Source organism: Euwallacea similis, chromosome 23, assembly GCF_039881205.1.
Source record: "Euwallacea similis isolate ESF13 chromosome 23, ESF131.1, whole genome shotgun sequence".
NCBI classification, from domain to species: domain Eukaryota; kingdom Metazoa; phylum Arthropoda; class Insecta; order Coleoptera; family Curculionidae; genus Euwallacea; species Euwallacea similis.
Genome location: NC_089631.1, coordinates 1,627,536 through 1,642,187, shown reverse-complemented (window position 1 = coordinate 1,642,187; position 14,652 = coordinate 1,627,536). Strand labels below are relative to the sequence as shown.

At 37.6% G+C, this 14,652-nt stretch overlaps 1 protein-coding gene across 2 annotated transcripts; it reads left to right on the top strand.

The window, feature by feature from the left end:
* Positions 1-143: 143 nt before the first annotated feature.
* LOC136416522 (myelin regulatory factor-like protein) lies at positions 144-14,652 on the top strand. 2 transcript variants are annotated; one of them, XM_066401726.1, is made up of 20 exons: positions 144-337; positions 6,773-6,950; positions 7,010-7,229; positions 7,284-7,398; positions 7,452-7,739; positions 7,812-7,983; positions 8,037-8,130; positions 8,186-8,364; positions 9,087-9,207; positions 9,261-9,341; positions 9,396-9,458; positions 9,517-9,876; positions 10,456-10,612; positions 10,674-10,824; positions 10,880-11,079; positions 11,141-11,253; positions 11,305-11,485; positions 11,538-11,697; positions 11,746-11,956; positions 12,533-14,652. In XM_066401726.1, the coding sequence occupies exons 1-20, from the start codon at positions 298-300 to the stop codon at positions 12,614-12,616; spliced, it is 3,168 nt and encodes a 1,055-aa protein (XP_066257823.1). In that variant the 5' UTR covers positions 144-297; the 3' UTR covers positions 12,617-14,652. The 2 variants fall into 2 exon arrangements, with proteins under 2 accessions (XP_066257823.1, XP_066257822.1); XM_066401725.1 differs by lacking the exon at positions 144-337 and adding an exon at positions 5,570-5,771.

The window sequence follows — 14,652 nt, the reverse complement described above, 5'->3', positions numbered from 1 at the left end:
TGATTTTTTGGAGTTTAATCAGCTTTTCGTGATGGAGACGAATATTTACCGTGTCACGAATTCTTATCTCTCCGTCTGAATACTCTGTAATGTTGATTGCCTATGCCGCTAATGAAGTAATTAGTCAAGAGTTATCTGTCAAAGTCAAATAACGTGGAAAACTCTGAAAAACAGCAGCTTGCTAGACCAAACGAAAAGTTCAAAACTTTAGTGAAAATGTGAAAATCTCTTCCGTTTCGGGGAAAAACGCGTTTCGCATCAAAAATGAACTGTTACTTTTAGTGGGTTTCTTGGAAAATGGAGGAACAGTATAACGAGGATTTAATAACAATTCTTGGTGAGTCTCAATTTGATCCAAATGGGATCATTTTTTTATAGGACATGAAGACGAAATATGTTGAAACTTTGAGTAGATTTTCACCTCTAATAGTTGCTATAATTGCACGCATCCTCCGCTAATTGATTCGTTTGATAGAAGTTTATGCTGGAAAGGACAAATTACCTCCTTTGTTAACTAATTTAATAAATAAATTGAATAATTTGGGTCTAAAATGGATCAGCTCCTTTCTTTTCTCTTAGGGGGGAGTGTTGTGTTTTTACAGCTATTTATTTTATAATACAATATATGAACTTAATCAGGTTGTTTATAAATTTTTGTTTACAAACTGTTATTCCTCCCAATCTGTAACTGCTATATGTTTACATTCTCAATACATTAATAAAGCGACTTTGGAAGACGATCAACAGGTTAACAGGTGGTCGTTTGATTTGAACTGGGTTGTGAAGAACAAATGGGGCAATTAAAGTACTCCTGATGGGTAGAATTTGCTTAATATGGCGCTATTTTGAATTTCGCAAAAGAGCGGCACAGGCGGCCATCTTGAATTTTGTAAAAACCTCCAGCATAGCCATCTTGAATTTTCAGTCTTCTTCGCGGCCATCTTGAATTTTTGAAAATGTGCACCGCGTGTGTGATTATCTCAGAGGTGACCGAACTTTTTTTGTAAAATTTTACAACTTCACTTTTCTTATAAGGGAAATTTTATGACCTTTGAAATTCTGCAGTAACATTAAATGGAATAGTTGTTGAGGTGACAATGTAATAAAAGCCAAATTTTTTGAAAAATTGTTGTCATAATCAGCTCTTGCTGGTCTGCCTAATTAGATTTGTTCTCATTGTTTAGGGTATTCTCTAATTCTATTTGCTTTTTCCAATGGGACACCCTATATATTACAGGTTGATTCAGCAGCTCTCCTTTAACTGATTCCAGTACTAGAAGGTTTCATATGTTGATCTCTGTTAGTTTCTGAAAAATTGTTTAAAACTATCTTTTCTCTAAAATAGCCTTTCCTGCCCTATAACCGAATGGATTAGAAAAAACATGTTACCCTGGAAGATTCTTAAAAAACACCCTAAATTTCAAAAATGCATCAAGTTAGCTGCGAAACAATCACACCACAAAAATTTCACTTTTCTAGAAATTAGACTTCAAAATGTGCAGTCAGATTTCATCTATTTGTTACTGATTTGCCTGAACCCTGTATATCCACTTTGATAATAAACAAAATAACAGTTTAGGAGATGGTCAAATCCATATATTTGCCCTTCAGATGCGTCAATAAGTATGCCATTATTAAATTCAACCTTGAATGTAGCCAGTTTAGTCTTCAATAGCCCCTGTGTATGTTGCTCCAATATTTAATTTAATGAAGTAATGGTAAAGAGGGAAGGCCAAAGCCCTTTAATTAGGCTCTTAGGAGAAATTCTTTTTTTTCTCCTCTTTTTTATGCTCTATGTGGGCCCCTTCTTATTGGCTTAGTAGTTGGTACTGGACCTGTAGCTTCAGTGGTAGAGGTTTCATGCACACCCATAAGCCTGATTTCCTTCTGGTAATCTCTCAGATAGTTAGAATGGAGTGCCCCAGACCATAAGTGAATAATCGCAAATGTCGTTGGCCTTGCTTTATGAAATATTCCTTTTGTGTCAAAGAAGAAAACTAATACTACTGGTCTCTCAATAAACTGTTGATGTCAGCAATGTTTCGTATACCATTCTTCACAGATCAACCAGTTTGCAGACGAAGCAGTTCTATTTTTACATGGTAACTCATTGACATCACCCCACCACGTTGTTTCATTTGAAATTTTTCCTCAACAAAACAACGCAGAGATCGAAGTAATGGCTCATAATCCTTCAAATCCCAGTGGATAATCTTTTGTTCACCGCATCACACCACCCCGTCAACTCTCCATACATGAAGATGTGTAACAGAGTTATCGACTCTAGAATCTTAAAGCTGCGAATTGAGGCATTTTCCATGTGTCGGGAACTGAAAGGAAAGCAACTCACCAGGCGCAGGCTAGTAGAGCTCATCGAGACCATTAGTTTGATCTGTATTTTTAATGCAATTGCTCTTCGGGTTTCGAAAAAGCCCGCGCTAACAATAAGAAAAGTGGTTAAAATTGGACAATTTGCGCCCCTTTGGAATTTTTCGAGATGATATTTAGTACTTTAATCGACATAAATAGGTCTTATGTTGACTCTGCATACTTCCATTGAGGCTCTAAAACTGCTCAAATCGCGTTTTTAAGGCTCTAAAACATCGTTATTTCAAAGCAGTGTTGAAGTCGAAAACATCTGTATTAGAAGGTAATCCATATCTGGGGAACCGAAAGAGAGCAACCCACTTAGCGGTGACATTCCACCCTCCTGGGTACTTCTATTGCGGATCTGGAACCTGGGAATGATTGTACAGATCCGAAATCGAGCCACATCGAGGTTACTTACAAGCGAGATTGCAACCAACTACAACCAAAATCATTTTCACAAATCAAACCACTTTTGAAGGAGGAAAAAACGGCCACATGTGGATTTTTTTGGATTAAGGAACATTTTAACGAAGAAGCCAGAGAGGTTTCAGCAGAAGCTTAAGTTATGATTTTTTGCTGAGACTCCCTGTATATTTACGATACATTTATATTCCGTTTGCTGCAGTTCTTATAGCAATTTGTGTGTCATATTTTGCTTGCAACACAAAATGTAGTATCGATACTAAACGAATGGAATTGTTAGTGACCGTGATGTGTTTTGAGTTCGAGCTGAGTGTTTGTTAAAAAATAATCCTCATTCAAAGTGCTTGGTGAATGATAAACGTGTTATGCTAATTGTCGTGAATGCTACTTAGTAAACTGATAAATAGTGAAAAATTTTAAGCCGGACATGCGCATGCGATGGAAGGATGCAATAAAATTTAGTGTAAATGCATTCATTTTAACGCACAGAGTTTCAGCCCTCATGCTCTTGATGTTATTTAGTTCACATTACGTGAGTACTGATATAGCGCAAATATCAACATTTACCACTCTACCTTTGTCGATTTGAATTAAGTCGTACTAGTCAAAGTTGGTCGACCTTCATTCACACCATTATAACAATTTCGCTTTGTACATTTACGGACAATCCCATTTTCCCAACATTAATGCATTCTTCACATTGTTTCAGCCAAAGCGGATAATTTTATTTCCTTTAAACGTTTTTAGTACCTTTTCAGTACCACATAACCGCCCACTGAAGTATTTAATGTGCGTTTCGTGTTTTTTCCCAAAATATGCTGAAACCACCCTCTTGGTTTTAATCGTTTTGTCTAATGCTTATTAGTCATGCTTGTTATTCATGCCATCATGATCAATCGGGCTGGGCAGGTGATGGCGGTTGCATGGGGTCAGTTGACCACCAAGTATCACCAAAGGTTGGCGTGTTTTGGGAAGATTCTTATCGCATATTTCCGGCGGATTCTCAATAAATAAAATTGAGGACAAAAGCGCCAAAATAAATCCGAAGTACCGGAATAAAAAGCCCGCGCGTGTTCTCTTAATGCTTTGGTCGCGTGCGGCCACCATCTTGATTTACAGCATTTTTATGCATCGATGACAGCAGGTTTGTTTGATCAATAAAATGGCCAACGGTGGATTAATAGGGTCGGTCCCTTCTTTGTGGTTACGGCTGCATTTAAGTTAATGGTATGGGAACATGACATTTTAATCACCTTTCTTGATTTGGATGGATTTGGTGGTTGCTTTTCCTTCCTCGTGGAAGATCCGGATTTGTTCAATATCACATTTGTGATTGTGTACCGAAAGGTTTTGAACAGGCGGAAATTTGAAGATCTTTTTCACTGTCTAGAAGTGGTTGAAGCTGTTATTTGATTTAACACTGCTGGACATATACAGGATGTCCGTTTCTGGAGCTCAACCACGGGGATTTCAGTAGCCATAAAAAATAGGTCAGTTAAAATGATTGACACTTTGTCATTACAACTTTCCTGCTCCACGACGTGGCGGTGTCATTTGAAATTCCCTGTTTCGGTAACCATCATCAACTTTCTTTTTTTTTATGAGTCCCCTCTTGGACTTGCATATTTTGAACAACACTTCTTCTTTTGATTACGAGCATTAACGAGTAAATAAAGAAAATTTTAAGAGGTATCCGAAAGGTTCACCCTCTTCATCCTAACACGCCTTCCTAAATTCTGCATTGACCTTTAAACGTTCCAGCTTTTTATTTTCGTCCTTAGAGTTGTGATCCTCCTTAGCAGCTCATTAATATCGGTAGGTACAGATTTATTAATGAGGTGTTTCATAATTCCTCATAAATAACAATCTAATAGGGACAAATCTGGCGAGCGAGCCGGCCAACATATTAGAAATTATAAAATGCGCCAAACTCAGCCAAGTTTCTATAAAGGAATGGAAAATCATTTTGAGCTAATAAAACTTGCTTTTTACTGCTGCTGTTTGTTTGAAATAAAAGGTATAAAGAAACGTCCAATTCACAGTGACATTAGTGATAATAACCTGAAGTGTGAAGCATTTTGTATCCATCCTAGAAGTATGAATTTTGAGATTCGCCCACATCTGAGGTAACGTTCATATTTATATGCTTTTACGAATATATCGCGCCTCCAAGCGCGTTTTTCTAGAGTGCCTCTTTGAACCGTTGTAGCAATGTATCAGTTTTCCACTGCTCAGCGATAAAATCAAATAGTGAAGTTTTTCTCATATTTATAGGGTCCTTAAGTTTTCCTCATACAATTCTTACGAATTTCAGCCTTTTTATCTCCCTCACCCTAAATGACCCTAGACACGCAAACCAGCATTTAAGTACGAAGCCAATGAGAAGGAAGATCGATATTTCTACTTATATCATTGGCCTGAATACTGCACACCACTGACCAATGGTTTTGCGTTAAATAGCCAAGAGAAAATTCGAAGATTTCGGATTTTTGTTTAATTAATAATTAAGCGATAATGCAGCATATTAGCGAGAATAATAACCACCTAATTCGTCGCACGTCATATGCGTAAGTCCATACATTTCCTACTGCAATTTTGGCGTAATCATTGGTAATTACTAGAGAAAACACTTATCTGCAAGTTCCATCCAGCTTTTACTAACCTGAGCCTGCAATTTAATGGTAGATCGGTCTCTTGGCAACCACATACCAGGGGTAGGGGGTGGAAATAACAAATTTTCATTTTATCGATATAATTCCTGATTTAGGTACGCCAACAGTCCATTTCAGGGTTCTTTTGTTGAAGTTGCTCCTATAAAGACTTCGTGCATTCGTGTGTTATTATCGAAAACTCTCCGTGTCTTAGTGCATTTTTGAGTTTGTTTAAGTCGTCGTTAATAATGTTATTCACATAAGGAAATATGGAATTTTGGGACATGGATGATCGCCGCGAGACCAGAATCAACAGAAATGGCTCAGGTTGGTGAACGGTTTTGTGGCTTATTTCATTTAGGGGTTTTGCAATTTTTCTCTGATTATGACAAACGTTCTGTATAATTTATTTTTTCCCAGACTCTGTGAGCCTCCTCCGGAGCTTCTCCAGGATGTCTCTAAGGTTTCGTTATCGCAATAAATCACCAATTCTTATCATGCAATGTTTGCGATAAATTGCCCTTTTCCCAGGGTATTTCGCCATCGGCGTCCCTAGTCCGCCATTTTACATGGAAAATCCATTTTAGAGTCTGAGCAGAGTGGTAGAGCATACTCTCAATCGCCTGTTTATTTGTTCGATAAATCTGGGCTTTGTTTAGTGGTTGCCGGGCAATAGTGCGCATCTTTTGAGACTCACAGTATACGTAATTTTGTTGTGAGTGATAAGGTTTGGTGAGTTCACCGCTCGCCATTTCTCATCATTCAAGTGAGGATGGTCAAGCGTTTTGCGCACGAATTGTTAGGAAATGCGTAAGAATGCGGCACAGAGGTGGGAAGAAATGGAATGGTGAAGAAGAGAACGGCGTCCGGATCTCGGAGTCGGCAAGAGATTTGAGGGATTAATTTAGATATTTAATTTGGGCACACTTGCGGGGTTAATTGCTCAAATGGGACGGAATAGGAGGAATTTCTAGTATCTAGTTTAAAAAGACAGAAAAAAGAAAAACAAAGTAGAAAAAGAGAAAAATAGAGAAAAAAAAGAAAGTCCTTACTTAATTCTATAAATCTGCGGAAAAAATCAAAACCTCGTTATTCTTTAAACAGTACTTATTTAAAAAGGGTAAGATTTTCAGGAACGGTTTATTAATGTACATTTATTAATATTCCATCTACAAACAACTTCGCATTTTATTACCTTTAACTGAGAACTTTACTGACCACTTGCAAAAAATTCTTGTAAATTTTTCATTTAAGCAAAAAAGAAGCAAAAACATAATTGATCGATAATTTTTAATGCACTTGATATATTAAACATGATTATTCTTCAGAAGGGAGAGGTGATTTTGACGAAGCAATAGACAACGTGTTCCCACCATTTCTTAATGAAGAGTTCTTCAACAATGACGGCGGAACTCAGCAAAACTTCGCTTTCAACGATCTGACGCCACACACACCTGAAGGCAAACTTCCCAATGCCATCGTCGAAAATAAAAGGAACAACAATGGGTAAATGATCTGCATTTTTCAACTTTTTTTCGAAACAATGTCTGTTTTTGGATATCCAGGCATTCATTACCGGAAAGCCCTCCAGACTCCAGTTCGGAACACCCGTATAGCCCTCAAGACGGATGCGAAGCTCCCTTAAATGGAACCGATTCGATCTACACTACGCTCACCTCAAATTTAGGACCGAATATATACAACAACTTGATTTTGGGGTCTCATATCGTTGTTACTGACCAGAATGGCGATGGATTGGTTGATGGAAATGAAATTTTGCATCAGGTTTGATAGGGTGGGCGGAGAATTGCAGCTTTATTGATTTGAACTTTCAAGCAGGACAGCAGGCTTCTGGTAACTCAAGACGTAAGAAACTCCAATATTTTAAGCAGTCGAATGCTGCAGAATGGCATTTCCACTGATCATACCATAATATTATCCGACAATGTACCTGGTGGGTTATTTGCCTGAAAAATCTAAATTATTAGTGATTTTAATGGTTTTCAGATAACAACCGACACATTTTGTTACCCAACGTTCAGTCGGAGCAAGGAGCCACTTTCAGCAGACCCATGTACGAACAGAAGGAATTCACGGATGAAAAACACAACATGGTGCATCTCACATTCTCTCCCGAGATGGAAAATGTGTCCAGGACGAACATAAATTCGGGAAACATCAACATAGAAAATAGTCTGGAGAGCAGTTTGCCCAATGTATACACAAACTTGCAGAGTCCTTGCAAGAAGAGGAAGATCAGCCAGGATGGGAACGCTTTGGTAAAAAGCGAACCTGGTAAGAGGATTTTTCGTTTTTTGACCATAATAAGTGTGGTCAAATTAAAAATAAAATCTTCTCTGCAAACAGACCATTGCCCCACAGCCCAATTGAGTCCTACAGACCAGTTCGGCGGGTCTGTAGACGAAGATTACACATCTACCGAAGCCTGTCTGTCCGAGTCACAGTATCAGTGCATCAGATTCAGCCCGTTTCAGCAAAATAGTTGGCACACTTTGTGCGATCAAAATTTAGCTGAATTGTAAGTTTAAGAATTTCAAGGATGGACACATTACTAATAATAAATTCAATCAGGGCCACCCCTCATTATAGAGTGGACGCAGATAAAGGTTTCAACTTCTCGAACTCTGATGACGCGTTTGTTTGCCAGAAAAAGAACCATTTTCAGGTACGAAATGGGGGAGAAGTGTTGAGAGTTGATAGCAACAAATTTGTTTGTTTAGATAACTTGCCATGTGCAGCTGCTGGGTGATGCTCAATTCGTGAAGACCCCGGAGGGATTGAAGAAAATCTCTAGTTTTCATTTACATTTCTACGGAGTGAAGCATGATTGCCCGTCACAAACGATCAAAGTGGAGCAGAGTCAGAGCGATCGCAGCAAAAAGCCTTTTCATCCTGTGCCGTAAGTGCTCATCTTGTATTTATTTGAGTTAATTGCTCCTATGCAAGCAAACGACGTTTCTTGCGAAATCTCAGGACGAGAATTCCTTCGTTAAAGTTCCTAAAAATCAAAAAACCCAGGTAAACCTAGCCAATACGTTAATTTGTTTGCCAACTAAAAGCGGCGTGTATGGTAGGTTGCTCAGAATCAGACTTTGTTAACAATCTAGAAGAAGTGGATGTGCTTCCAGTTTTTTAGCAAATTAGACAATAATCAATGGCGATGAAATCGAAGGAAGCTGTATCATCATAACATCTTATCTCTTACGTACACATGTCGACGCATAACGCATCTCTGGTATAAAATGACGTCTAAGAGTACCAACATATGACCGCCTTCTGTTTTAAAAAGTAAAATCAATTTATTTTTGAATGTCGGTAAATGTCTATGCAGTCCTTCTAGATCCTTCTATATCCTTCTAGATCGTTGTTATTACCAAACTGAGTATGTTTGTTACGTTGATAACCTCTTTACTGGGCGGTAATATTAGCTTTATTAGCATTAAAGTCTCGTGTATCATTTTAAATCATATAACATGTCAATCTTCTTTCAAAATCAGAAAAGTCTCCGTGATAAACTTAACCAATGTCATTGTTAGTTTCTTACGTTCTTTTACCGTGAGAGTGGCTAATGAAAACGGGATGTGGTCATTCAGAATATGAAACAGTAAACTTAATTTTTAGGGTAGAATTGGTGAACTCCCAAGTAACCAAAATTACAGTGGGCAGGCTGCATTTCAGTGAAACGACGTCGAACAACATGCGCAAGAAAGGAAAGCCCAACCCCGAACAAAGATATTTTCAGGTAATTTTCGACTGCAATAGCATGTTGATGAAATTTTATACTTTTTTTTTTAGTTGGTGGTAGGTCTACACGCACACACCAGCAACGGAAATTTCGCAGTCATAAGTCATGCTAGTCAGAAAATTATTGTTCGAGTAAGTGTTCTTTCTCATGGGGTTTCCACGCATTTCTAAATAACGTTTTGACAGGCTTCGAATCCGGGTCAGTTTGAGAGCGACGTAGAACTGTGCTGGCAAAAGGGTCAAACCCAGGTACTACACCAAATATTTCTATATACCCACATAAAAAATCTGTTTTTCTTTGCCCTAGGACTCCATATTCCACAATGGAAAAGTCGGAATAAACACTGACAGACCTGACGAAACCCTGGTGGTTCACGGGAACGTCAAAGTCACGGGTCAAATACTCCATCCCTCAGATTCTCGCGCCAAAAGCAACTTGGTCGAATTGAACTCCGCTGACCAATTGGAGAACGTCCGAAGGATAAAAGTATATAGGTATAATTTGAAGGAGTCCGTGGCGTCGCAGCTAAGCAAGGAAAAGAATCTCACAGACACTGGGGTGATTGCCCAAGAAGTGGCCGAAATTTTACCGGATGCCGTGAGAGCCGCCGGCGATCTTATTTCCGAGGATGGGACCTTGATTCGGAATTTTTTAGTTGTCGATAAGGTGAGGCGAGAGTTTTGATTATATCAAAAACATAAGCATACTAAGCCATCCTTTATTGACATCCTTAACCTAGTTACTTAAAACACATCATGCATGTCTATGAGTTTGAAGAAAAACATTTCAAAATTCAAGAGAAGACGTTCTGGTATAGTGAAGTTTAGTAATCAATAAAAAGCAGAAGTAATAGCGGAAACGTTCGGAGAGCAAAATTATAAAGCGAATTTCACCACCAACCTATAACAAGTTCTCGTCGAACGTGAAGAAAATATATTCATTGTGCAATTTGCATGATCCCGGTTCTTCGGCAAAATCGGAGGTGTTCGTGAATTTCCGGAATCGTTCATAATGCGTGACTATGAAGCCGCATAGTGCGGACACGGACTAGTTGCACAGGTTTTCTAAAATAAGCTGAAGAACAATTGTACATTATTTCCTTCCCGTTTAGTCCTAAAAATATGCAGTGCAAAGAGACACATTTTTAAACGATCCGCAGGAAGACAAATTAGGTCTGACAGTCAAAGCCTGCAGCCCTCCATTTCTATAACCATCTCTCAATTTCATCTTTTCTTCTTATTTTAGACTCGGCTTTTCATGGAAAATCTCGGAGCTGTGAAAGAACTGTGCAAGGTAGTGAGTAACTTAGAAACACGCATAGACCAAGTGGAGAGAATGGAACGCATCAGCACCAAGTTGAATAAACTTAAAAGAGGGGATAGTTTGAAGTCAAACAGTACAGGTAAGAAGAAATTAAATGTTGTGGGAGTGTATCAATCAGAATACTATCGGGAATTTTGCAGTGTACAGCTCAAAATACTCTCAGTCATCGTCTAAGTGCACATGCTCAAAGAGGCACAAGTGTAAATACTGTGAGAAAGAGGAGGCTGATTTGTGTTCGAATAAGTTCATACAAGTTGTTATAGTTATTCTAGTTCTTATTATGGCTTTATGGTAAGTGTAATCGCATTTATTTCACAGTCTTCTACACACTCGAACATTGTTTTAGTTTGGCAGCAATTACTACACTATATCTATTAGAAACTAACCCGCGAAATAGCATAAAAAGGAATGTATATACTGGTTTGGAATTAAACCACAGTACATACTCCACCAAGCGTCCTTCAGTGCCTAAATACGACACTCGATGGACCACTTTGCCTCCTTTGAGCACCACAAGTTCGTTCGCTCGTGATAATCGAGATGATGGTATGTTCGCCTCCAGAAGTTAAACTCTGTACCATCTCTTATTACTTTCATTATCATGCAGAGATCAATAAAATATTGCAAGAATCTAACCCGAAGCAGCAACACTCGCTGATGATCGGTAGTCCTGAGGAATGTCAAGCTGTAGATCAACGATTGGATGAAAAATTTTGCCAGGTAATTTCTCAGAAGAGTCATAGTCATTTTTCTACAGAAATCTCGTTCCAGATCTATTGCTGTGCAACTCAAAGTGTGCCGCCACCATTTAAAGAGCAACAAAGCGCTGCTTTAGAGAAAAACCGGATTTCTATACCGATTCACTCAAATGATATTTATAAACAAAACAGAAGGAGACGACGGCATAGCAATGAGCTGAGCAATGTTGCTAATGTCGACAATGAGTTATCAGGTGAGTTGCGTCACTCCCAAGATTGAAGAAACTAATTTGCTTGTGATGGTAGACGATCAGCAGATTTGCAAGGTGATTATTCGGGGAAAGAACTTCAGCGTGTCCATGAATCAAAACTACCTTAAATTTAGGGAGTACAATGCGTATAATTTCTCATATGCTATTCCGATATCGAAGTATATGCCCGATCATTTTGTTAACATCGAATTCAGGTGAGTTCTACCCAATTCACATTTTTGTCACTGTTTGTTTTCTTCTAGGTGTAATTCGACAGGGAAATTTACGACCATTATCGACAATTGTCCCAATGAATTGAAACATTACGAATGTAGCCCTTATAGCAATTACAGCGATGAGACCAAAAGTGCTCATAAAGATGACCTTCCAGGTAGTACTTCATTTGAAGTCGACATGGCTGATTTCCAGTTTAAAGTGATGACCTACAGGATTGGTCTGAGTGATTATCTTGAGGTGAGGAATTTGTCTTCCTAATGGAAATAATCTAAATCTAAATCAATAAATGTTTCAACTTACTCATAATTCGAGCCTACACAGAGTGTACTATGTCGTAATGAATGAAACACTTCGTCCTTGAATTAAGTAAGCTAGAAAGTATGTTTAGAATCTCATCAGGTCTTAAAAGGCTTCATTATCTTCCGTGCTAAATAATCGTGGCCTTGGAAGATGTAAGGCCACTTGCGTGAGTTTGTATGTTGTCTTCCTTTCTTTTTGGTCCAGAAGAAAAGACTGAAGGTTCAGGTCCATGTTTTCATTCGTAATCAAGCTGTCAGGGAAATAGCTAGAAATTTAAGAAGGTTGATAAAATAATCATTGTGCAGTTTTTACGATCCTGGTTCTCAGTCAAAATCGATGTTGTTCGTGCATTTCCTGAAGTGTTCTGAAAACAGGATGATGTAGTCGAATGCCCCAAGAATGGACTAAATGCACAAGTATTCTAATATTATATACACTGTTGAACAGTTGTCCATTAGTATTTCCTTTCTTTTTGGCACTAAAAATATTTCTTCATATTTCCGTTTATTTCAGAATTTGTGTGATCTGGAGGAAGGCAAATTGGGGTTAGAATTCGCAGTTTACAACTTCCATTTCTACAGGAATTGCAATGATTGACAGTGCCTTCTTCGCGAACTTTCGCGCGTATTCCAAGCCTAGATAAACACCTCCATTAATCTACAATTGAGTAGCTTTTAAGTACACAAAATAGTCCCTAAAATAAGCATTTTCGTTATTTGTTATGATGCAGGTTTACGACTCAAAAGGGTCTTTCTCGTGCATGATACCGCGATTCGAAATGATCGTGTTTTTTTCCAACTGATGATATATAGTTTTTGTTTTACCTTTTTTTTTCTTAGCTTTGTAGGATCTTTATTACAAGCGAGAACGTTAGGTGCAATTTCTTTATTTCCAAGAATCTCAATGAAAAAGATCTTGAATTTACCGTACATTCCTCGTTGTCGAACAAAGTTTTAATTTTTATCTTTTTATTTATATTTTATTACGTTTATTGTAGAGATATATTTTTACATAGTTTTTAATTAAAGGCGTCATAGAAAAGCGCCTTTTTAGAATGATATATAACCTGAAGTATATATTTACAAAGTCTTGATATTACCCTTTATGCTATGGTGTATGTGTGCGGTAGGTAAGAAGTCAAAGATAGTCTAATTCACAAAGAGATTATTGTTTTTCAACTCACACATAGAGTAGTACGTGATCATTAATACCAATCCAGGGCACTTGATAGTGCCTTCATTGATAGTGTAGAATGAAAACGCCTTATTGAATTTTTATAGCTCACAAAGCCTTTCACATTTAAAATGTATATAAAGTGCACTTAAGGTAGGTTTGACAATTTTTGCATCACATTCAAGATTAAGGTGAAGTAGAGCTGCAAAGAGGAATTCCTAAAAATAACTTTACTTCTTGTAGGTTACAGAACACGTACTTAAGAAGGATACAGTGAAATTTTCTTTAGGGATGTCTCACGATAGTAATATACAAGGTGGTTACTGGTAAGTGACTAGGTACTAACCATTCAAAAGTTTTTAGAAGATACGGAACACAGGCATAAAGTATAGAAAAGTTCTACAATTTATGAACAGTCTAAATATGTAACTATAGGTGTTTTACAGTGAACACCTTGTATATTCAGCTGTAAACCCGTTACAAGCGTTTCATACATTGTGCCTTTATCTGTATTGCGTAATAGCTATTTACCTAACAAGTGCGAAAAACGATATTTTACCGCACGCTGTTCACATTTCAATCAAGGTAACCAAAAAGCCAGTTTCATCTCGCGAATGCATGCGGTAAAGCAGTTTCACCGCGCCCTTTCGATAAGTCTTGCAAAGTTCTCAATTTTGCATTCCATTGGCTCCCGGTGTATTGTGATCCTAAAACGTTCTTTTTAAAATAGTCAAATTAAGGTTTGGATTGTTAAGATCGATATAAAGTATATTGCCAATGCTTATTTTTATGTATTTTTTTGCTTTTTACGTTAACTTCATTTAATTTGTTAAATGCTCCTTTAAGGCTAAAGTATACGTTATGTCTTTTCAGCTCAAAACGGTATCAGTATAGCCAGACTAACATTTGTCTGTAGGTTTACTTAGTGCTAGTCGAAATAAGCTAGTTTAAAGGACAAGGAAATATACGGAGTGGATGATTTTACCGAGAACGCTACGTTTCTGGTCATTTTAATTTGCCCACCCTGTACGTTGCTATACGGTTTAAAGGGAAATGGTTATTGCAAAATTCGTATTATTAAGATACATATCGCTCCCCGGCAAATCTTTATACTTTTACCTCTTAAATAACTGTTTCTTTTCATACCTAGAGATTATTATAATATTGTCCGATAACAAAGCGTAGGTAATAGAAATTGTAGTCGCGGGCTATAGCATATAGACCTACGTCCATATCAACTAAATAATTATATTACTACTTCTAGTTAAAATTCTAGTACCTTTTAGGATATATCTATCTGTGTCCCAGCTCCAATATTCAGGCAAATAACTTCCTTATATGATTGATATTGTTAGCAGGACGTAGATAAGCTCAGCCTTATTCATGTATAGTAATAGAACAAACTGCAATACTATTTTTGTTTTCGTGATTTGTGTAAAATAAAATGAAAATTGTTTTCA